The 24508-nt window shown below is 39.6% G+C and overlaps 1 protein-coding gene and 1 long non-coding RNA gene across 6 annotated transcripts in view; one reads left to right on the top strand and one right to left on the bottom strand.

The window, feature by feature from the left end:
- Positions 1 to 24508, bottom strand: part of LOC144371791 (uncharacterized) — a 156808-nt gene that overhangs the window by 121526 nt on the left and 10774 nt on the right. The window lies entirely within an intron of this gene.
- Positions 22957 to 24508, top strand: part of Ap1s2 (adaptor related protein complex 1 subunit sigma 2) — a 50283-nt gene continuing 48731 nt past the window's right edge. Inside the window, exon 1 of one of the 4 annotated variants that reach the window (XM_078035097.1) lies at positions 22957 to 23365. In XM_078035097.1, coding sequence (XP_077891223.1) covers positions 23279 to 23365 — 87 coding nt within the window. In that variant the 5' untranslated portion in view covers positions 22957 to 23278. The remainder of the gene's footprint in view (positions 23366 to 24508) is intronic. The other 3 variants (XR_005736089.2, XR_013431906.1, XR_013431907.1) reach the window with 3 other exon arrangements.

Genomic DNA, 24508 nt, shown 5'->3' on the forward strand with positions numbered 1-24508 from the left:
TCACTCATTTAAAACATTATATTGCCTATATAAGGTTTACAGAATCATAAAACAAATATCTGGGGTGACAACTCCAAGAAATGATATGTTACCAATATATATTTTTTTGATACCAAGAATTGAACTCAGGGACCTTCAACCACTGAGCCCCATCCCCAGCCCCATTTTGTATTTTATTTAGAGACAGGGTCTCACTGAGTTGCTTAGCACCTTGCTTTTGCTGAGGCTGGCTTTGAACTTGTGATCCTCCCACCTCAGCCTCCCCAGTTGCTGGGATTACAGGCGTGCGCCACAGCGCCCAGCTTGTTACCACTTGTTACCGATATTTTTAAGTTCACCATTACATCCCACTCATCCCCAGCAGCAACCACTACCTTGAATTTGTAATTTTTCTCTTTTTTTATTACTCATTTTCTTAGTGGTTTTACTATATATATATATATATATATATATATATATATATATATTCCTAAAGAATATTTTTTTTTTTTTTTTTAAAGAGAGAGTGAGAGACAGAGGGGGACAGAGAGAGAGAGAGAGAATTTTTTAACATTTATTTAGTTTTTCTTAGTTCTTGGTGAACACAACATCTTTGTTGGTATGTGGTGCTGCTGAGGATCGAACCCGGGCAGCACGCATGCTAGGCGAGCGCGCTACCGCTTGAGCCACATCCCCAGCCCCCCTAAAGAATATTTTGAGAGGCTGGAAATGGTGTTACATGCCTGTAATCCCAGCAACTCGGGAGGCTGAGGCAGGAGGATTACAGGTTTGAGTCCAGCTTCAGCAACTCAGTCAGGCCCTAAGCAACTTAGTGAGACCCTGTCTCAAAATAGAAAATAAAAGGGGCTGGGGATGTGGCTTAGTGTTTAAGTACCCATGGGTTCAATCTCTGATGCCAAAAAAAAAAAAAATATATAAGAATATTTTGAGAGTTGCATTTGAAAGTCACACACACACACACACACACACACACACACACACACATGCGCGTATAGAACTTAGTCTATGTTCTGTGACTTTTAATTTCACAGTATACTTGTAAGATTCATCTAGTTGATAGGTGAAATTCTAGCTCAATCATGATTGCTGTTCCAAGGTATTTTATTGTGTGACTAATATCACCATTTATTTATTCATTTATTCTGTCATTGGGTTGTTTCTAGTTTGCTGCTTTTTAATTTTTTGTTTTGTTTTTGCCTGTTTTTGTGGTACTGGGGATTGAATCCAGGGCCCTGAGTTACATCCTTAATCCCAGTTTACTGCCACTTTGAATAATATTGCAGTGGCTATTTTTGATATCTCCCAGTTCAGAGAGCAGAGTTCCTTTAGAGTATAGAAGTGAAGCCATGGGGTATGTGCATTTTCACTTTTATCCCTGATACCAAATTGTTCTCCAAATGGGTTGACCAATTCCCATCTTTGTTGACAGAATACCAGTTTTCCTTACTGCACATTTTCCATTCTGGGTCTGGTAAGGATATATTAAAATGATTTTCTTCATTTCAGCATTATTATCCACAATAGCCAAGGCATGGCATCAACTCATGTGTCTATCAACTGATGAATGGATAAAGAAAATGTGTGTGTGTGTGTGTGTGTGTGTGTGTTACAAAATATTATTCAGCCTTAAAAGAAAAGGTAATCCTGTCATTTCTGACAACATGGATGAGACGTGAGGATATTACATTACATGAATTAAGCTAGGGCAGAAAGTCAAATACCACCTGATCTCACTTATATGCAGAATCAAGAACAGTTGTACTGGTAGAGGCGGACTAGAAGGGTGATTACGAGGAGCTGGGGGTGGGGTGGTGGGAAATAAGGGGGTGTTGGTCAAAGGCTACATACAAGGTTTCAGTTAGACAGGAAGAATAAGTTCAGGAAGAATAAGTTCTAATGTACACCATAAGTGACAGTGATGGTGAGGGTGCTGGTGCCTAACAACAATGCATTGTATTCTTTTAACCACTGCACAACATTTGCAACTTTGTACCAAATGGACATTTACTTTCAGTTGAAATCAGAGAAGGTACATGATACATTTGGGCCAACACTCTATGAGTAGAGACTTCTGCTGCTGGTGATGTTGCTACAGATTTACTAAATTTCCTGCCTAATAGTAACTTACCAAGGTCAACATTTGCTCCCATAGCCAAAAGTAACAGTATAATCTCACTGGAGCAGCCTTATCAACTCAGTTTTGTGCATAGCTTAAAGAAAAAAAATTCTGAATATTTTCAGGAGCAGCCCTCGGATTTTTTTTTTTTATCTGTTCTTTGGTTTTATTTCTAATGTGTGTACTGCACTCACAATGCTTCACATGATCACAGGAGATAAAATTTGTCCTTAAACCTTGGATCTGGAAATGTGGCACTGGAGCAAGTAATTGGCTTTCAAGATGACAAAACTATCTCTGAATTTCCACCTGCATCTTAGCTTTCATTGCATTCACACCAATTTCAGCATCTTCACTGGAGAAAAATGATAGAAGCATCTTTCCTGCAGGTCATATAGGAAATTCTTGCAGCTTCAAGTTATGTCAGCTTGGTTAACTGCTTCAGCAGCTTCTAGAAAATAAACTCCCTTAGCTGTGAGTAACCATTGCTTGTTAATAAGCCCAGCTATGTTGGCATCATTATCTTCAAAGTACAGAATTAAGATTCTTTGTTGAAGTGACATTTTTTTTAAAAAAATTCAGTTATTGCTGCTTTTACATCTCGCTTGACCCATACTTTCAATAGCACTTTACACACTGTTAGGGAAGGCATTATTGTTTATTAAAGGCAACAACAATTCAAATTAGTGCTTCCTAAACTTTAGAGATCCTCATTTGATAGTCTGGGGTAAGAACCAAGAATCTGCATTTCTAACAGGCTCCCAGGAAATACAGACTCATACTTGGAATAGCTCGGAGTTACAGAATGACCTAGTCCCCAACCCACTGTCTTCTGTTGTGTCTGGTTTGCTGAATGAGTGTTCATCTGTTTTCTTATTTTGCAAGTTTCCAACTTTTTAAAAAATCATTTATTTTGAGACAGAGTCTAGGTAAATTTCTGAGGCTGGCCTGAAAATTGCAGTCTTCCTGCCTCAGCCTCCTGATTCACTGGGATTACAGGCATGTGCCACCACACCTGCCTTTCTAAACTTCTTTTCAAGGAAATGACTCAGTTCTGTTTTTTTTTTTTCTTCTTTCTTTCTTTACTAACAACTTGATGGAGATATAATTTACATACCATACAATTTATCCATTTAAAGTGTATAATTCAGTGTTTTTGAGTATATCCACCAACTTTTGCAACTGAAATGGTTTGAATGTATCTCTTCCCAAATATAGGTGTTAAAATTTTATGGTCAATGTGGTAGGATTCAGAAGTGGGGCTGGGTGTGGTGATGCACACCTGTAATCCCAGCAACTCAGGAGGCTAAATCAGGAGGGTCACAAGGTTGGGGCCAGCCTTAGCAATTTAGTGAGACCCCCATCTCAAAATAAATAGGGCTGAAGATATGGCTCATAGGTAACACACCCTGGGTTCAATTGCCAGTACAGAAGAAGAACACAAAGAAGAGGAGGAGGACGAGGACGAGGACGAGGAAGGTCATTTAAGAAGTGATTAGAGCCCATGAGGGTTCCTCCCTCATGAATGGGATTAAAGTCCTTATAAAAGGGGTTTTATACAGCATTTTGGACATACTTGCCCCCACCCTCTGCCACATGAAGTCACAGCTGTCCTCCCCTCTGGAGTATGCAGTTCTCATCAGACAATCAAACTTGCTGGCACCTTAATCCAGGACTTGCCAGTGTCCAGAACCCTGAGAAAATAAAATTCTGTTCTTTATAAAACTGCCCAGTTGCCAGGCGTGGTGGCACATGCCTGTAATCCCAGCAGCCCGGGAGGCTGAGGCAGGAGGAATGAGTTCAATGCCAGTCTCAGCAAAAGCAAGGTACTAAGCAACTCAGTGAGACCCTGTCTCCAAATAAAATAAAAAATGAGGCTGGGGATGTGGCTCAGTGGTCAAGTGCCCCTGAGTTCAATCCCCAGTACCAAAAAAAAAAAAAAAAAAAAAAAAAAAAGCCCAGTGTGTGGTTTTCTGTTCTAGAGGCACAAACAGACAGAGAGAGCAACCATTACCACAATTTGAGAATATTTTTGTCACCTCCAGAAGATATTCCATTGCTATGATTAGGATGTGGTTTGTCCCTCAAGGATTTGTGTGATGGAGACTTTGTCTTCAGTATAGTGGTGCTGATATGGCAGAACCTTTAAGTGGTAAGGTCTAGTGGAAGGTGATGAGGTCACAACCTCAGAAGAGATTGAGGTCATTCTCCTGGGACCTCAGTTAGTTCTTAAGAGAGTGACTTGTTACAAAAAAGCAAGCCTGACCCCTCCCCATATCTCTGACTTCCTGTCTCATCAAGTGATGGCACTGACAATATACTCCTACCCTGATGCCATCTGCCATGAAGCCCTCAACAGAGGCTGAACAGATGGGACCAACCAATCTTGGGCTTTCAGCCTCCAAAACAGTGAGCTGAAAAAACTTTTATCTTTATATACTGCCCACCTTCAGGTATTTTGTAATGACAATGAAAAAATGGATTAATTGTACTCATATCCTTTAGCTGTCACACTCTTCGCCCACCAGTCCTCCAGCTCTCCAGCCCCTGGCAACCACTCACCTACTTTCTGTCTCTATAAAGAAAGACCCTCTTCTGGGCATTTCACAAGAATGGAACCATACAACCACCCTGTGTTCTCAAGTGCAGGAGCAGAGCCATATTTGTTATGAACCAACTGCATCTGCCACCATTCTTTAAGAAACAAGGCTCCTTGGGGATGATATCTCTTCCTTACCAGGGTCACTGTTTCAGTGATGAAGGCTATTTGGATTCTGAAGGTTTACCACTTAGTGTTATAGACAGATCTACTGATTTTACATGGCTGCCTCCCCGCCTTTTGAGAACGGCCCACTCTTTCTCATAGAAGACACATCTTTACCGCTCCTACTATGTGGAATTAATGACAGCTAATCACAATAACCTTCCGCAAGCCTCATTCCCCCGCCCCCATGTGAGCCTACATGATCCAGGCCTGTTCTGTCAGAGGCCTGCCCTGGACATTTTTAACTCAGTCCTAAGGGAAGGAACTCTCTTTTCTTGTGTCTATGCCAGGAGGATGGAGCTCTTGAGTTGCATGTCAATCAAAGTTTCAGTATCCTGGCTGGCTCCTGTAGAGAGAAGCAGAGATGGGAAGTAAGCAGAGTCTTGAGGACAGAGGGATCCACATCTTGTCCCTGAGGTTTCCAGGGTAACCCTATCTCTTGCCTCTCCAAGTCTGGGTTTATCGATTCTTCTAGGAGTGTGGAATGGACATAAGGCAGGTCTGAAGGCTCAAACCCAGAAACTTGCGATAAATTAATCTTGAATCTCACCAGTCTCGTGGCAAACACGTGGAATATGATAGGGTTATTGTAGGTCCTTTTTTTATATCTGGAGAGTAGCCAAATAGGTAGCCAGGCGCTTTGGTATGTTGAAAGGAGCTAAGAAACTAGAAAAATTCTGAGAGTGAGCACTTCATTTACCCTGCAAAATTCTCACTCTATGCTCACCATCTTGAGGCTCTCTGAAGACTCAAGGATTCCAGGTGTATCATGCCCAGCTTTGTGAGACTGTTGGATGCAGCTACGTTTCTGTTTTTTGCTATCAGAGAAAACATGTTCCTTTAATTGTGTCTATGGGCATCTATCTACCAATCACATCACTGTCCTGCTGAGATAGTGTGCACTGAGTTATCCCAAGATCTTTCCAACATATCCTTTTATTTTTTACTTAAAATTTTTTTCTTTCCTTTGCTATGTGCTATGAAGAGTTCCAACTAAGAAGGTGATTGATGCTCAGAGACTTAATTATTATCCAGCTTATCTAAAGATAATTCACTCAATATTCTTTTGTGCAAAACACAACTATATATAGTCATAAACTTTGGATTACTATCTATATGGAATAAAGCCAACTCGAATATAATAGGCTCACATAACTGATTAAGTCCAGCAGTGGGGACCCTACCTCCTTTTATTTGTGACACTTTACCTTCCTATATAATATGGTCACCCTTTAACACTAGCAGGGGTATTTTACAACTGAGCTATGTTTCCAATACTTCTTATTTTTAATTTTAATACAGGATCTCATTAAAAAGTTGCTTAGGGGCCTCATTAAGTTGATGAGACTTGCCTTGAACTTGGCAATCCTCCTGCCTCAGCCTTCCAAGGTGCTGGGATTATAGGCATGTACCACCACACCCAGTTACTAGCGTTTTTCTAAAATTTATTTTTATTCCATATATTTAAGGTGCAGAACATTGTGTGTGTGTATAAAATGAATATATATATATATATATATATATATATATATATATATATATATATATAATGAAGTGATTACTATAGTCAAGTAAATTATCACACCTATCATCACATACATTTATCTTTGGGTGTTTTTGTTTTTGCAAGAATACCTAAAATCTGCATTGGAGATATAGTTCAGTGACAGGGCACTTGCATAGCTTGCATAAGACCCTAGGTTTGAGCCTAAAATATGTTCTCTTGGCAAATTTCTAGTATACAATATTATAATATTATTAACTAGAGTCCTCAGATTATACATTAGCTCTCTAGATTTATTAACCCTACATAATTATAAATTTTGTACCCTTTAATCTACATCTTCCTATTTCCCTCACCCCCCAAAACTACCCTTCTCTGCTGCATTTCTATGTATTCAATTTGATTTTTGGATTCTACATATCAGTGACATTGTGTGATATTTTTCATTCTATGTTTGGTTTACTTTACTTAGCATAATGTCCCCTAGTTTCATTCATGTTGTTGCAAATAGCAAGATTTTTTAAGACCAAATAATATTCTATCATGTATATATACATAATGCACATATCTCTATGAGCAGCGTGCTTTGTTTCCCTACTGTGAGATCATATGGTAGTTTTATTTTTACTTTCTTAGGAATTTCTACACTGTTTTCCACAGTGGCTGTACCAACCTACATTCCTACCAACAATGTATAACAGTTCCCTCTTCTCCACACCCTCACCAACACTACTACTTCTTCTTTTTTTTGGTACTGGGGATTGAACACAGGGGCACTTTACCACAGAGCTATGTCCTCAGTCTTTCTTATTTTTAATTTTGAGACAGGATCTCACTAAGAAGATGCTGAGGAGCTCATAAGTTGCTGAGGCTGGCCTTGAACTTGAGAGCTTCCTGCCTCTGCCTTTGGAGTTGCTGGAATTACAAGCATGCACCCCAACACCTGGCTAGAACTAGCATTTTTTTTTTTTTAATCTTTGCTAGCTAGTCTTTTTTTTTTTTTTTTTTTTTTTAAAGAGAGAGTGAGAGAGGAGGGAGAGAGAGAGAGAATTTTTAATATTTATTTTTTAGTTCTCGGCGGACACAACATCTTTGTTGGTATGTGGTGCTGAGGGTCGAACCCGGGCCGCATGCATGCCAGGCGAGGGAGCTACCGCTTGAGCCACATCCCCAGCCCTAGAACTAGCATTTTTTATGGAAGCAAAATGGGTGTAGAATTCTCTTTCTCCCCTGATGTTAGACTCTTTCCTAATTGGACAAAGTCAACATTTATGAACAAAGAGGAAGGGATTAAGGCTGCCACTTGTTGGCAGACAACCTCAAAATTTGATAATTGCCGAACTTATTGTGTACTAGATATTGATGATGAATGAACACCATCCTGCTCAAAGGAAAATCACAGTCCTATAGTGAATACATAAGTAGTGATGGTGACTATATTGAATGCTAATCAAAAGGTGACTCATGAAACCCAGAGAAGGGTACTTAGCCTAACTTGCTGTTGTAAAGGCTCACTGGCAAATCACTTACTTGTACTTGAAGGTATTTCCAATTGGAATTTCAGTTCCACATAGATACTCCATGAGGGTAAGGCCTGACCTTGCAGTTTCTACTTACCCTTGGCATGGCCTGACTCTCATGCTATCATAAATCCATTTTGGAGGAAGCCTTTGCACAGTTGTATTTTAGCCAGTTAGCAGTTTTTTTGTTTCCATTTCAGCCTCTTGTTAGTTCTCTTGTTATATTTTTTTTTCATTAAGTTCTGACACTATAACAATCCCATCCTGTCCTCCTCCATTTGTCCTCTCCACCTACATGTGAAAATTTAATTTTCATCTCCCAGTGTATTGGACACACAGTAGCAATATTCAGAGCAAGTTGGCCAGTGTTGGGCTCCAACTATGTGCTTAGTATGAGAGTACAATTTCTTTCTATTTTTATTTCTTCTTCCTTTCTTTCTCTCTTTTCTTCTTTCTTTCTTCCTCCATTTACTTTTCAGATACTTCTGTGATATAGATATTGTAACCCTATTTTATCAATGAGGAAACTGAGCTTCAGAAAACTGCTTCTTACAGACAGTTACGCAGCTGCTTAATAGAGTCACAAAAATCTCTATCCAAGGCTGTCTGATCTCAAAAGTTTTTCCCAAGTTATACTCTCCTCGTTAGTTAATGATTTCAATTTTTGATGCACACAAGAGTTATTTGGAGAATTAAACACACACACACACACACACACACACACACACACACATACACACACTACCTTGGCCTTGATCCCAGAGATTCCCCAATCCCACCATATACTGGGGGTTGAACCCAGGGCCTTGAGCATGCTAGGCAAACACTCTACCACTGAATTACACCCTCAGCCCTTTTTATATTTTATTTTATTCATATTTTTATATTTTATTTTGAGGGTCTGGCTAAGTTGCTGAGGCTGGCCTTGAACGTGCAATCTTGCACCTCAGCCTCCCAAGTTGCTCTGATTACAGGTGTGCACTGCCCACCTGGTAGTCTAGATATCCTATTTTAAATGGTTGGGGTCTGGGGCATCAGTATTTACCTTCAAAGCTTTTGAATGTTTCTAATGAAAATCCAAGGTTAAAATACTAGAATGTGCTGCCTCTCAAACCATAGGAATAAATTTCATAACAACAGCAGAGACTAGGCAGTACTTCAATCCTGAAATCTAAAAATAGCTAATAGAGACACCAATACACAGTATTAAAGGAAAATCAGGGTAATTTCGCCTGGATGCTACACTTGTGTACAGTGTTTATAATAGGCCTAGGCTAAGATAGTATAAATCCGACCCCAGAAACCTACTTTTAGCTTTGCTAGTGAGCCTGTATGTGATGATTGACTTAGCACATCCCACTGCCCAGCCCCCTATGCCCTTTACCCACCCCAAGGTTTATCTGCAGCTACTGGAGAAGACAGCCCTGAACATGCAGACAGTCCTCACCTCAAACAACCACCAGAGCATCTCTGCCAAGGACTTTCTCCAGCACTTTCAGAGCTGTCTCAGCTTGTGCACAGGGAACCTGGGCAGCTCTTACCCAATTCGAGACAGAAGTCAGTGGCTAAATGCTTCAGCTTTCTAGACCTCAGCAGGTCAATTTGGAAGCTTCTTGGTTCTGCGCTTCATTTGCCTGTGGTTATGTTTACTCAATAACTCCTCATTTTGGTGACTCCCTTCCTCACCTAATGCTCCCCACTTCCTCATTTAGGTTTCTTGGGATCACCTCCTCAGTTAACTCTCTGTATCCAAATCCTCATTTCAGGGGCTACTTTGTAGGAACCAAACTAGAACAACCTCTAGGTATTTCATTTTGGCCTCAGAAATAAGCAGTAAGCTAACAATTACACTAATTTTTATATGAATTGTACTTAATAGCTTACAAGGATATTTCACACACTATCATTTTGATCAATAAAGGAGAGTAATATTTTTCTAACATCATCACAAGAGGGTTTTAGGACGGATGCAGTAAGCTTGAATTTCTCGAGAGAAATGTATACTGTTATCATAACAAAGAGAGGCATAGATTGATTTTTCCCGTATACTTGTACTCTGTCGACTCTGTTAGTGGATTCTTCACAAGAAAAATAGTTCACTGAAGGAAATATTAGAAATAATTCTGTTGTTTATACCGAGAATGCTGGAGCAATTAATGCAACAATGTCAGGTGGGGTTTTTTTCAAGTTTTGTCATGAATAGCCATTCATGCTTCATTATTTAAAATTATATGCTAAAAGCGTGTGTTGTGCAAACACTTTCAGTGAGGAAAAAACAATTCAACATGAGAAACAGACTAGGGATGACAGAGAAATTCAATTTTTTTCTGTCCTACTACAATTTAAATAAAGATGAAATTGAAAGGAGAGATCATTGGGGTTGCATCATAAAAAATAATATACTTTGCCATTTCTTTGCAATATACAAAAGACTGTGCCGGGTATTATAGCTTAGAGCAGTCTTAGCTTTAGAGAACTTTAAATAAAATTGACTCAAAGAAAGGATATTATTATTTTGAGAATAAGAATGAGCACAAATGTGCAGCACTCTCTCTGAGTTCAAATCCCTAATGAAATGGATAATCCTGCAGTAGAAGAATTTGATTTAAGCTATTATTGTCCCATCTGCACCAAGTCAGAGATGGTCACCTTACATGTTTCTGCACACAAAGTAGGGGCCCTTCTTGGTAAATTGCAATCTTTTCTCCACAATTTGGGTTCTTTGACTATCAGTTAGATTTCCAGTATTTGTGTTTTAAGGAATTTTAAAGCATTTCCTTAAAAACAAGATTGTTTAGAGAGTACCATATTAACCATGTAGTTAAGGTTCTTTTAGTTTAATATTTACTTTTAGTGTTACATTTGTTGAAAGAAAATTTGGATGAATCCTTAAAATGTCTGAACAATAGCATCCACAAAGGAAGTCTTGATCTTCCAGATATTTTTTTCCCTCTTATTCCATTGGTCTCTAACTTTTTTTAAAACCCACATTTCAGTCATTTCTTGGGGTCAGGATTGGCTCACACCAGTAATGACAAAGTGGATGCAAAGCTGGGTGTTTCCTGATAGAATATGGCAGCGAAAAGGGGGAAACTGCTCTTGAGGGGAAAACAAACTCAACAAAGGGAAAAGTGCCCATCCTGATTTCTGACTGAAGGAGAAGGCAGGCCAGACAAAGAAGCCACATCTGGAACACTGCTTGTGGCCATTTCTTCCAGGTTCATTTAACAGAATGGTATACAAGCCAAACTGGTAGGCATTTAGGCACATTAAAGAATTGGAGCCAGTCATGGTGGCACAAACCTGTAACCCCAACGGGGGTTGGGGAGTGGGGGCCAGGGGCTGAGACAGCAGGTCGGAAGCCAGCCTCAGCAACTTAGTGAGGTTGTAACCAACCTAGCTAGTGAGAACCTGTCTCAAAATAAATAAGTAAAATAAAAAGGACTGAGGATGTGGCTCAGTGGTTAAGTGCCCTTGTGTTCAATCTCTGGTGCCAAAAAAAAAAAAAAAAAAAAAAAAACCCAGAAATTGGAAGAGTAGGGAGCAGGTGTGCTGAAAAAAAGAATTAGTGGCACACCCAGAGAGACGCTGGATTTGCTAGTGACTGCATCACAGACCTCCTCAGTGCAGCCATTGTTTCTAAAATAAACAATTTTTGATTTAGCCATTAGTCCACTTGTACTGGAACATTCTGTGTACAGATGGGGAGATCAGAGGGTTGGGCTTGGTCTGTAGCCTAACATTTTCATTCCTGATGATAATAATAATGATGATATGGAGATGTTAACATAGTAATTAAAACTGTGGCAGTGTTCTAGATCATGACTCTAATTACTACTGCAGGCCTAAGGATAGGTACACACACACACACACACATTCATCTATTTCCTGGTGCTAATTAATGTGACATTTTCTGGGTGAAGTGGGAAGATGTAATGATCTTTTCAATATTTTTCTTTGAGACTGTTCATCTTTGCCATTGGTCTTTGGGTTGTGGATGGAAATCAGTCTTTTGGGAAAAAGTTAAAATGTGCTCACATCTTTAAGGCAGATTTTTAACTAAAAATGGTGATTGTTATTCAGCACTCCAAAAGTGTTTATTAGAAATATTGCCCTCATTTGTTCTTCTTTTTATAATTTAACAAATACCAACATTGTGGTTGGCAAGCAACTTCAAGAGAAAAACAAAAAAAAAAAAAATAAACAGGTTTGCAATGTGTGCTACTGAGATTCACAGAGTGGATATGTTTGTCAGCTTTTCATTGCTGTGACCAGAGTACCTGAGAATAACAACTTAGAGGAGGAAAGTTTATTTTGAGCTCACAGTTTCAGAGATTTAGTCCATGGTTAGACAACTCCATTGCTCTGGGCCCCAGTGAGGCAGAACATCATGATGGAAGGGCATGGTAGAAGAAGAGTGCTGCTCCATTCATGGTGCTAGGAAGCAGAGAGGACAAGGGGAAGGGGCCACTGGGAAGATGAATCTTTCCCGGGCATGTCCCCAGTGACCCACCTCCACTAGCCTGGCTCCACTTATCTACAGTTACCATCCAGTCAGTCCATTCAAACTAGAATAGACTGATTGGGTTACAGCTCTCACAATCCAATTATTTCACCTCTGAACATTCCTGCATTAACACAGGAGCTTCTTGGGGGGGGGGACTTCATATCCAAACCATAACAGAGGGCAATTTTGGTATTTCCTAACTGAGGACTCTTTGAGACTCTATTTCTTTTAGAATCATCCAAAAGCCCCATACTGACTTGAACATTGTATGTGTTATCTTCTCTAGATATATCATCTAAACTTTTCCCTGAGTTTCTGAAAGATTCCTGCTTTCCCTCTTGTTGGGATAGAAATATGTTGTTGATATAAGAATTTGTGTTTTTAAAAAGTTTTAAATAACCAGTTAAGTTCAAACACTACTAAGTTACACAGAATACTTGTTCATGTTTTCAAGCAGCAAATATTATTTTAAATTCCTGCCTGCTATAATGTTTAGATGAGTTTTCTTTCAAGACGTGGAAATTATAATATTCTTGGGTGTTTTACCAGCTCCATTTTTTCTACTACTATTTGCATGTTGAAGGAAAACTGTAAGCCAAAAGATTTAAGTTGAAATCATGCAAATGGCATAAATGGTGGATGTCAGAATTAGAAAGGTGGTACAGATATTCAAAGGTCACTTTAAGCAGATATTTTTTTTCTGAGCCAGGCTAGCAGTTTAGATGGTTGGATATCAGTTAAAACTGTCAAAATTAAAGTCAGTTGTGAAAACTTAAGCCTTAGGAGGCATTCTGTATCTGAAAATCTATAAGTATAATGCTAACTATCCAGGGCCCCAGGAAAAAAATGTGGTGAATAAGACTTTGCAAAAGCAGATTCCAAGTTGGAAACAAATCACTTTTATTACCTTTTTCATTTGCAATTTGTAGACTCATAAATATCATACATAGTTAAAAATTGAATGTAATTCCATGATTTACTTTTTCATAAATTTTTTAGAAAGTAATTGGCTTGTTCTCTGGTGCTCTCATGATATTGAAGATGAAAAATATTATATAAGCATGTTGATGGATTTTGAAGTTTTAAAAAATTTGTGGTGGGGAAGTTAACCCTGGATTAATATGGTTTCTAATTTGGAACTTTTTCTATTCCCACCCCTACTCGCATACTCCATTCATTAATTGAATGACATATGGCATTTAAAAGGGAGACTTCTTAGTGAAGGCTGCTCCAAAGAGTAAAAGAGATCAAGTAGTAAGTACATCAAGCTAAATGTTTGATAACCAGTGGCTTTTAAATTTGCTGATATATAAGAAGATATATTGCTAAAATTTTAGCATTCTTCTGCTATGGGAGGTTGGAAATAAATCCAAGTCCCTTTAATGCATTCATAGGTTTATTACTACTTGGGTAGACCCTGAGCTCTTGTTAATAGCACCAGTAACAAGGGCTGGAGTTGTAGCTCAGTGGCAGGGTACTTGCCTAGCATGCACAAGGCCCTAGTTTTGATCTTCAGCACTGAAGAAAAAAAAAAAGGCACCAGTAGCTATTTTCATGTTGATTTTTCCTAAATAGGAATTGATTCTTTCTAGCTTTTTATCACTCTTGGAAGGAAAAACGAAGTCCTTAAAATTCATCCCTAATACTTATATTAATGTACCAACTGGACTAGAAAACCTTTGAATTTTTTTTTGACAGGTGACCAATCTCATCCACTCTAAATTTATGCTATTGGAGTATTTAGACATGTTCACAAAAGAAGAGAAGAAAGGAAGAGAGAAAGACATCACAATGTCATCCAGCTAGATTTTACTCATCTTTCTGGCTTGCTGCAATCTTTAAAAATGCTGATTCTGAATCTGGCATACCCCACTCTGGTGTCATGTGAAAACTGGATCAGTTTGCCACCTCAAAAAAAAAAAAAAAAAAAAAAAAAAAACAGATGGTCTGCTGGACCACCCTGTGCCCCCCTCAGGGAGCCTAGGCAACAGGCTATCTCATAGGAATGACTTCAAGATTTATAGCCAAGAAGGATAAATGCTGTATGGAGACACCAGGCAGTTCCCATCCAAGATTAGGATGATCCTCACCTCACCAAGGCCTTCCACTGACCATGAATTCTTCTATGCCACATAAAGTAACATATTCAGATGTTCTAGGCATTAGGACATAGATAACTTCGGACCAGGACATTATTCTGCCTCCCACACCACCTTTATCATCTTTCAGGCTTGAAAGAATCTCTAAATTGCTGAGAAAGATCCAGGGGATGGAATTATGGGCAGCTTTATTTTCTCATGTTTTTCTTTCATTGCAGAGAGCCTGTTCCAGGAATTCTGCAGTATTTGGGCAAAAGCCTTATGACTACCCACTCACTGGTCATTCCAACTCAGCCAGTTGACTTGCCAACAATCACAATGAAGATGTAGTCTCCCTCCAGGTGAACTCTGTCTTTGCAAAAGACAATAACATTAGGTTGTTATATTTGCCCCATGTTCAGAACCAGTTATTAAATCTTTGGACAGGGACAAATACTATAAACAATACATAATCAGGTTGAAATCATGTTTGTTGAGTAAACTTAGATGTAGAGGGTCAATGGAATATATGGCAGATAATATCATACTTGCATTGTATTTGTCCCCACCTCAGTTCTTTTCTTTCCATAGATAAGTGTATGGGAGTCTAATAATGTCTATTAGAAGTACAAAGGAGGTTGGCTCCAGAAGAAGGAAGGAATCTGCTTTGCCCAGACTTATAGAGAAGTTGGGAGGAGCAAGGGACACCCAAATTGGAAATGTGTCATAAGAAATTAGAAGAACTTGGCTGGGCATGGTGGTGCACCCCTGTAATCCCAGTAGCTCAGGAGGCTGAGGCAGGAGGATCACAAGTTCAAGGCTAGTTTCAGCAACCTAGCGAAGCCCTAAACAACTCAGGGAGACCCTGTCTGTAAATGACTAAAATGAGTTAAGAATGTGGCTCAATAGTTAAGCAGCCCTGGGAACAGTCCCCAGTACCAAGAAAAGAAAATAAACAAATAAATTAGAAGGACTTGGGTTAAAGATGCTAATCAACTGATCTTAAAATAGAGAAACTATCCTGGATTATTGGGTGAGCCTGATATAGCCACAAGTGTTCTTTAAAATAGAAAAAGGTGCCAGGCACAGTGGCACATGCCTGTAATCCCAGTAGCTCGGGAGGCTGAGGCGGGAGGCTGAGGCAGGAGGATCAGAGTTCAAAGTCACCCTCAGCAACTTAGAGAGACCCTGTCTCAAAACAAAAAATAAAAAGGCTGGGGATGTGGCTCAGTGGCTAAGCACCCCTATGGTCAATGCCTGGTACCAAATAAATAAATAAATAAATAAACAAAATAGCAAAAGGAGCCAGGCATGGTGGCACATGTCTATAATTCCAGGGATTTAGGAGGCTGAGGCAGGAGGGCAGCAAATTCAAGGTTAGCCTCAGCAACTTAACAAGAGCCTATCTCAAAATAAAAAAATTTAAAAATAAAATAAAAAGGGTTGGAGATGCCGCTCAGTGGTAGAGCACCCCTGGGTTCCAAGCCAGTACTGAAGAGGAGGAGGAGGAGGAGGAGGGGGAAGAGGAGGAGAAAAGAAAATGTAAGAATGAGGCAGAAGTGCCAAGAGAGTGTTGGAAATCCACATAGCTGAGGGAGGAGTGTGTGCAAGCCTGGTCATCACCCCAGGCAAATCAAGCAGTCCCTACAACACCTGGAAAAACAGCCGAGTGGTTCCTAGTCACCTCCTGGGATTTTTGTCTCAGGCTTCCTCACCTATGTGTGTATGAAGAGTGCTCTGCAGAGCTGCATGATTGGGTCTGTATTACTGTTTGGAGGCTGCCTGTTAACACAGTGTCTTCTCCCATCTCTCACTTAACCCTATTAAAATCCAACTAATTTCTGTCCCCAAAAGAAAACTTGTAGTTAATGGGCTCCTGAAAGAAGATCTTCAAGGTCTTCAGGCTGAATGAGTCCTAGGAAGTCAACTCCCCTGGTGGGCTTCCAACAGGAGGCTCTTCCTCTGACCAGCCTGATTTCCCATAGTTATAGGACAGACAGGGCACTTCTTCTAGTCCATGTAAAGTGGCATAGCTACTGTAGAAAAAGGGTTTGTTAGTTCCTCAAAAGGATAAACATAGAATTACCATATGACCCAGCAATTCCACTCCTAGGTATCTACCCCAAATAATTAAAAACAGACAATTAGCCAGGTGCCGTGGTACACACCTGTAATCCCAGAGGCTCAGGAGATTTGAGACAGGAGAATTACAAATTGGAGGCCAGCTTCAACAATTTAGTGAGGCCTTCAGCAACTTAATGAGGCCCTCTCTCAAAGTAAAAAAAGGGCTGGGGATGTGGTTCAGTGATAAAGCACTCCTGGGTTCAATCCATTGTACCAAAAAATTTAAAAATAAAAAATTAAACAGTCAAACAAAACCTTAAACACAAATATTAATAGTGGTATTATTTACAACAGCCAAAAGGTGAAAACAACCTAAATGTCCCTCAACAAATGAATGGATGAATGAACACGTTGTGGAGTATCCATACAACGGAATATTATTCAGCCACAAAGAAGAGAGAAGTACTGATATACACTATGAATTTTAAAAACATTCCACTAAGTGAAAGAAGCCAGATAAACAAAGGTCACGTATAATATAATTCCATCTATATGAAAATGTCTAGAATAGGCAAACCCATAGAAACAGAAAGCAGATTAGCAGGGACCAGAGGGAAGTGGAGAATGGAGAGTGACTGCTAATGGGGTGATGAAAAGGTTCTGGAACTAGATGGTGGTGACAGTTTTACAACATTGTGAATGTACTTAACTACCACTGAATTGTACATTTTCTTATTTATTTCTATGACATTGAGGATTGAATCTAAGACCTCAAGCAAGTGAGGCAAGTGCTTTACTACTAAACTACATCCCCTACATCCCTAGTCCTTGAATTGTACTCTTTAAAATCATTACAATGACAAATTTCATATTATGTGTTATGGGTATTTTACCACAATAAAAAGAATGAAGAAAAAGAACAAAGTCATCTTTATGCACGGTGTGTTTGTCCATCCTGTCCACAGAATACCAAGACCTTGCCAAATGCTTTGCAGAAATCTCTGTAACACTATTTGTACCATCTTACTTTGATCAATCAGCCTAACACCATTACTGAAGGTACAGATAAAAGGAAGTCTAATGGCACCATGTGCTGTTCTTTGTGATCCCACTGTCCCAGCTCCTACTAATTTTCTGTGTGGGTGCTTGTAAATCATACTTTTAATATTGCAATCCCTTACCTGGAATAACATCAAGTATATTCGACTGTTATTTTTGGTATCACCTTCTTTTTTTGAATCAGAATTCCCTCCTCCCTTCCTCCACATTTCTCCTATTTTCCAACCATATGCATTCAGGGGCTCCTTTGTAATTTTTCTCTGATTGCTTATCAGAGTCTCCTGGGCCCAAAGCCATCCTCACAGCCACTAGGTGCTGCATCTCTCATCTGTGCCTTCTTTTTTTTCTGATCTCACCTCCCACCACTCTCCTCTTTGCTCTTCGCCAGCCCCAGTAGTTTCCTTCCAATTCCTTATTTCAAAACTGCCAGGCTTCCTCCCACTAAGCTCTCAGGACTGAGTACCCTCTGTTCCCTCTATGTGGAAAGCTTATGGCCCACACTTTAGCCCTTACTTTTTCATGTCTGTGCTCAAATGTCACTTTGCTCAAATATCACAGGCTTTCCCTGGCCACTCTATCCAAACTAGAAACCCCTGTGGTCCCTCTCTGCCATTGCTCTGTTATCACCTTCTGACCTATTGATTTGCTTATCATGTGTTTCCCAATGTTATTCCCCTCCTCTAACGCCTTGACACTTCTCACATATTTATGTGTTTATTTTTGATTGCCTGGCTACTCTGGCATGTTACAGGTGCTCAGTAGTTATTTTTGTCATAAATCAAGCTTGGGCTTCATCCAGTCAACCAACTAAGACTTATTGAGCAAACTTTATATTCTAGGCACTGTGTTAGGTCTCTGAGATGAAGGAAATGAAAAGACATGGTCCCTACTTGTAAAGATCCTCTGGACTAGCAGGAACAGACAGATGACTCTTTGTCATTAGAGGGGCCATGATGTAGGGAATATCAAGGAGGTCTCACTGAAGAGTTGAAAGTCCTACGATGTTCTGAAGGCAACAAAAGGTTACCACAGGTCTTCAAATTCACTGAGGCATGAGAGAACATAGCTCAATCAGAGAGCTTCTATATTCACAGGAGGGGAGGTAGCACTGATCTCCTGATTACTTGTCCATCTGCTTATCTGTTTGTCCCTTACTCTTTTTCTTCTTACCACTTGGACTTATCATCTAACCAGCAAGCCCCAAGAACTCGACACTGAAGGGCCACCACTTGGAGTTTGACACCTACTGGCGGTGGAACATGTGATCAAAGGGATGGAAAATGGAAAAAACGAAGCAGGGAGCCCAGCAGCTATACTAGTTGAACAAAGACCTCATTATTCCTGGTTGCAGATGGCTACCGTACTTAAGAAGGCTGCCAACTCAGATTAAAATCAATCAAGAATGTAGAATCTGGGTCTTAGGTTCAACAGACAGAACTACTGGCGAGGGAGTAGTTGCTATACAAAAGCCTCCCTGTTTCAGCGTAGGTTGGAGCAGGGCAATGTTCAGGGAAAGGCTGGTTAACCAACCCAGCATGTAATTGAGTCTGTTCTTTTCTCTGTTCTACTAATGATTCATTAAGCAGAGTGTACCGCTCACTGCGATCCAGACTCATGACTTCAAATCAAACAGAGGAGACCAATTTCTGCAAAGTGTAGGAAGGAAACAGTCAGTGCCTTTGGCTTGGTTTGGGCAGGCTACAGAGGAGGAACCCTGCAATTGCTTTTCTTTGGGAACAGTATTTTTTTTGAAAACTATAGCTTCAGACCTAGATAGAGGACAGGTAGTAAAAGCTGCCTAGGCTACTGATAAATACATGCCTTAGACTTGGCTACCATATGCCAATTTTTTAAAACAAATCTATAAATAATTATGAAGTTAAGGCATTTTAGCTGAACTTAGGTTAGAGAAATAAATTGATGATTGGCACCAAACATTTAAAATATAAACATCAGTGTTAAGAAATTAAACTTGATCTAATACTTCAAGGAGAGCTGAGAATTGTTGGGAAGTTACTGTGCACAGAGTTAATAATGGTATTCACCACATATTAAGCATATGATAGGTCCTTGATATCCTTTATTTCATCTTCAAAATAACTTTCTGAAATATATATTATTAACCTTATTTAACAGATGAGGAAATGGAGGTCCTGAGACCTGAAGCATGCTAAGGTATATGAAAAAGTCAACATTTAAAGCCTGAGTCAGCCTGGCTTGGAGGGTACACTGTTTTGTATGGTGTCCCAAAAAGCTCATTCAGGTTTAGTGGCAAACACCAAGTACCTTCCAGAGCAAAGACTGTGGGCTGAGGGTATAGCTCAGGAGTAGAGCTCTTGCCTAGCATGCACCAGGTCCTGGGCTCCATCCCAGCACTGCAAAAGTCCTGTCAAAGAAAAAAACAAATGAGGAAAGTATTTGTACTTGCTTCAAATTTGCAATGATGGGAATCACCATGAGGAGTTAAGCTTCCTTAGTGATTGTGAAAAGGCATGATTCTTGGCTCTTAAAGAGGAGATATCCACAGTGCTAAGAAAGCCATTGAAGGAAAGACTTTTAAGAGGAAGAATACCATTTCAATTTGAAGTTAAACCAGGAATATAAATAAAATATAAAATAAGAAGGCATCTTCCTGAGAAACATGGAGAGACCTAAAAAAATAAAATAAAATAAAAAGTCCCTTCTTTGAGAACGTTCTTAGAAAAATTCTTGACATTGTCCTATTGACCTTTAAGCCCATTGTGCCTATTTCTCAAGTTTTGACATATAATTCATGAAACACTTCACTTCTGTTTAGAGAAACACATATGTGTGCACACGCTCATGTGCACACACATACACATACACTCACACCCAATATCCCAAAACAATAGTGTGGATTTGAAGTGGACTTTAGGGATCCCCGAACTGAAAGTCTTCTTAAGGTTTTGACTGGCCAGCCCTACCTTGAACATCTTCAACAACCGGGAACTCATCTACTCCTCTTCCAGACTACTAATGATTACATAGTGCTTATTTATATTTTATCTGAAATGTACCACCCTGTAATGTTCCTTCATTGATCCTTGTATACTTCTTGGAATTGAACAGAATCCTATCTTTTATTCTATCTTTTTGTTTTGATGGGGGGGTACCAGGAATTGAACTCAGGGGCACTCGACCACTGAGTCACATCCCCAGCCCTATTTTGTATTTTATTTAGAGACAGGGTCTCACTGAGTTGCTTAGCACCTTGCTTTTGCTGAGGCTGGTTTTGAACTCCCTATCCTCCTGCCTCAGCCTCCAGAGCCTCTGGGATTACAGGCATGCACCACCATGCCCGGCTATCCTATCTCTTTAAATGCTGTAAAATACCCCAGCCTTTTACCCCTAAGTATTATATTTCCTAAGCAAACCATCCTCACTGATCTTGGCTATTGCTCAGATGCCATGATTTATAATACTCTATGATATGACTCTTAGGAAGAACTTGAAGTTGGTCTGTGTCCTCATGAAATATGTTTCCCAGAATTGAAGATAATAAATCAAAATGGTGATATTCATTATCAAAGCATGAAGCAGTCAGAATACTGTATTTATATTTAAATAGCCTAGGAATCCTTTGGTTTGGGTCCCCCTCCCCTTGGTTTTGCAGCCTCATTGTGTTCTTTGTTGTTAGTGAATTCAGACCACTAATGTCCTCAAGTCTTTTTTCCCCACATGATGCTATTTAGCAAGTTCTCCTTGCATCCTCAACTTTGGTCCCAAGAATAGAGCACTAAAACTTGTCCTATTTAAATTTTAATAGACATGCAATTTATGCATTTTTATCCTATGTTATTCCAAACAACACGAGGTGGCTGATACATCATCCCTGGGCCAATGCCAGTTTGGATCTTGTCTAGTGATCTAATTCATTCACACTCCCTCCTAGGCTCTTGTTCTTCATATATTGTTAACCAGGTTCACACAGTCCACACCTAGGTTACTTAAAAAGGCATTGAAAAATACCATGCTAGGAGAATAGCCCTGTTCCAGATTGTTGACAAACATTTGCCCGCTTTGACAAGAAAGACCCATTAATCAGCATTTGATTTTATCATCCATCCAGTTTCTCTACCTTTTCTACAAGGATGACATGAAACACTTTAAAAAATTTCTTAAGAGAATACAGAAACTCTATGTCTGCGGGATCCCTTTGGGGTGCCAATATAAGGAACATATCACAACAGAAATAAAGACCAATTTATCATGTTCTTTCCTTAGTAAATTCATGTTGCTTTTTAAAGGATCTCCTCTTCTTTATCTATAAACCACCCATTTTTTTTTCTTTTGATACTGGGGATTGAACCCAGGGGTGCTAAGCCACATCCCCAGCCCATTTTTTATGTTTTATTTGAGACAGGGTCTCACTAAATTGCTTAGGACCTCACTAAGTTGCTGAAGCTGGCTTCGAACTCACAATCCTCCTGCTTTGGCCTCCCAAGCCCCTGGGATTACAAGAATGTGTCACCAGGCTCAGCCTTGACATTCTTTTTAAGATGGTAAGCCTTTTTTAAATGCCTTTATTTTGTATTTATTTATTTTTATATGGTGCTGAGGATCTAACCCAGTGTCTCACATATGCTAGGCAAGTGCTCACTGAGCTACAACCCAGTCCTTGATATTCTTTTTTTTTTAATTTAAGAGAGAGAGAGAGAGAGAGAGAGAATTTTTTAATATTTATTTTTTAGTTTTTGGCGGACACAACATCTTTTATTTTTATGTGGTGCTGAGGATTGAACCCAGTGCCCCGCGCATGCCAGGCGAGCGCGCTACTGCTTGAGCCACATCCCCAGCCCCCCTTGATATTCTTAATAGAGAATTAAAATTGAAATCACTTGCTAACATTTGCATCATCTATCTTCTCCCCATTTTTGAATATCAAAACATTTACTTTCCTATAGACTGCAGATTATATTTTATGAATCTCTTTGGAAAACTGTTTTCAGATTATTAGCTATGATTTGTCCACACCTTAAGACTTACATTCTTTTAGTTTTGTTTTTGTTTTGTTTTGCAGTGCTGGGGATAGAACCTAGGGCTCTGAGTATGCTACATAATCGCTCTACCACTGAGCTACACCCCCAGCCCATTGTTGTAGTTTTCATGGTTGGAATGGCAGTAATGATGGTAGGAGGAGAGCAGTTTCCCCAAAGAATGGGGGTACTGTTTTCCAAAGGAGTAAGGAATACTGGGCAAACAAAATAGATTCCACCCCAGCAGTGAACCTGCAAATTCAAATACCCCTCATCAAGTCAGTTCTTTTTGGCTAGTCTTTCTTGCATTACACTCACAGGTCTGTGCTGTACTTGTGGTTGAAATCTCTGATTGTTATCTTCCTCTTCCCAGGCTTTTATGTGTCTTTTATAATCTGAGTTCCTCAGAGAGCCTCAGCCCCTCTCACCAGCAAATTTGGTCTCTTGTGTAACTTTCTCAATGCTATAGACTTAATGTTTGTGTCCCTTCAAAATTCATATGTTGAAACTTTAATTCCCAGTGTGATATTTGGAGATGGGGCTTCTGGGATGTAATTAGGCTCTGCTGATGGAGCCCTCATGATGCGATTAATGTCCTTATAAGAAGAGACTCCAGAGAGCTTGCCCTCCCTTTCTGTATCTCTCTACTCTGTAAGGACACATGAGAAAATGGCTGTCCACAAACCAAGAAGAGAGCCCTCACCAGACAATGGATCTACTAGCACCTTGATCTTGAACTTCCCGGACTCCAGAACTGTGAGAAATAAATATTTGTTACTTTCACTGTTTTGTTTTTTGTTTGTTTGTTTTGGTGCTGGGGGTTGAACATACTATATACCACTGAACCGCACTCCCAGCCTAGTAGTTCTTGTTTAAGCCAAACAATCTGTGGTATTCTGTGACAGCTGCCCAAACTGACCAAGATATTCCACTATCATTGAAAAGGTGCTCTAGTCCCTTCATACAGACAACAGTCCTTATGCTTGTTTATAATAGACATTTCCTGGACATAGATGTATTCATTCAGTTTCATCGCTTTCTGTGGGTTCTGATTCCCTTCTATGGCTTCAGTTACTAATGTAGTTGAAAATTAGCCAAAGACTAGAGAAGATATGAAGCCATTGAGGGCTTCCAAGGTCAGTAGGCTAGGAAATAAATGTTTCCATTTATCAGGATGAAAACTGAATCCTCGCATTAACCTTTCTAATTGCTTGCTTACCTTGTTTTTATACTTTCTAAGTGAATGGGAACAAAGCTATTTGCTGCTGTTCTCATTATCACTAATGATCAATAAGTAGAAATTTTTTTTTTTGCTGATTCTTATATTTTGTTCAACGTTATGCATGCTTAATTTAGAGCTTATTAGGGCATTGCCAGTTTTGCTCATTATCTCCTCTAGAAGATGAATGTGTTTCTTAGGCAAGTAGTTAACATGAAGCAATAATGATGGACTTGATTTTTATGATCAAGCAAGGCTTTCAGTAATATTTACTGCTGGGGGTAGGTAGGGAAGAAGCAAGCATAAGCATTTAATATGGACTTATTTTAGACATCCCCAAGAGAAGGAGGTACTTATAACAATTTAGCTGAGTTGGTGTCCAAGGGAAGTGTTTGGCCTCAATCTCCTTTGAGGCTCTGTCATTCATTAAAATCCTGCTCTGCAATGAAATGCTGATACATACTGCAACATAGATGAACTTTGAAAACATTATGTGTTTATGCCCTTCCTCTATTTAACGCTGCTCTACCTGTGTTTTGGGTTGCATCATCTCCTTACTTCCCAGTGTTTCTGTAGTACTGAGTTGTTGCTCCTTTTCCTCCGTGTCTTCAACCGCCCTCTCTACTGACACCAGTATGTCTCTCCCTCCTGAGGCCGTGATAGCACCTCTAACTTCATGC

Source organism: Ictidomys tridecemlineatus, chromosome X (assembly GCF_052094955.1).
Source record: "Ictidomys tridecemlineatus isolate mIctTri1 chromosome X, mIctTri1.hap1, whole genome shotgun sequence".
In the NCBI taxonomy this organism is placed as follows: Eukaryota; Metazoa; Chordata; class Mammalia; order Rodentia; family Sciuridae; genus Ictidomys; species Ictidomys tridecemlineatus.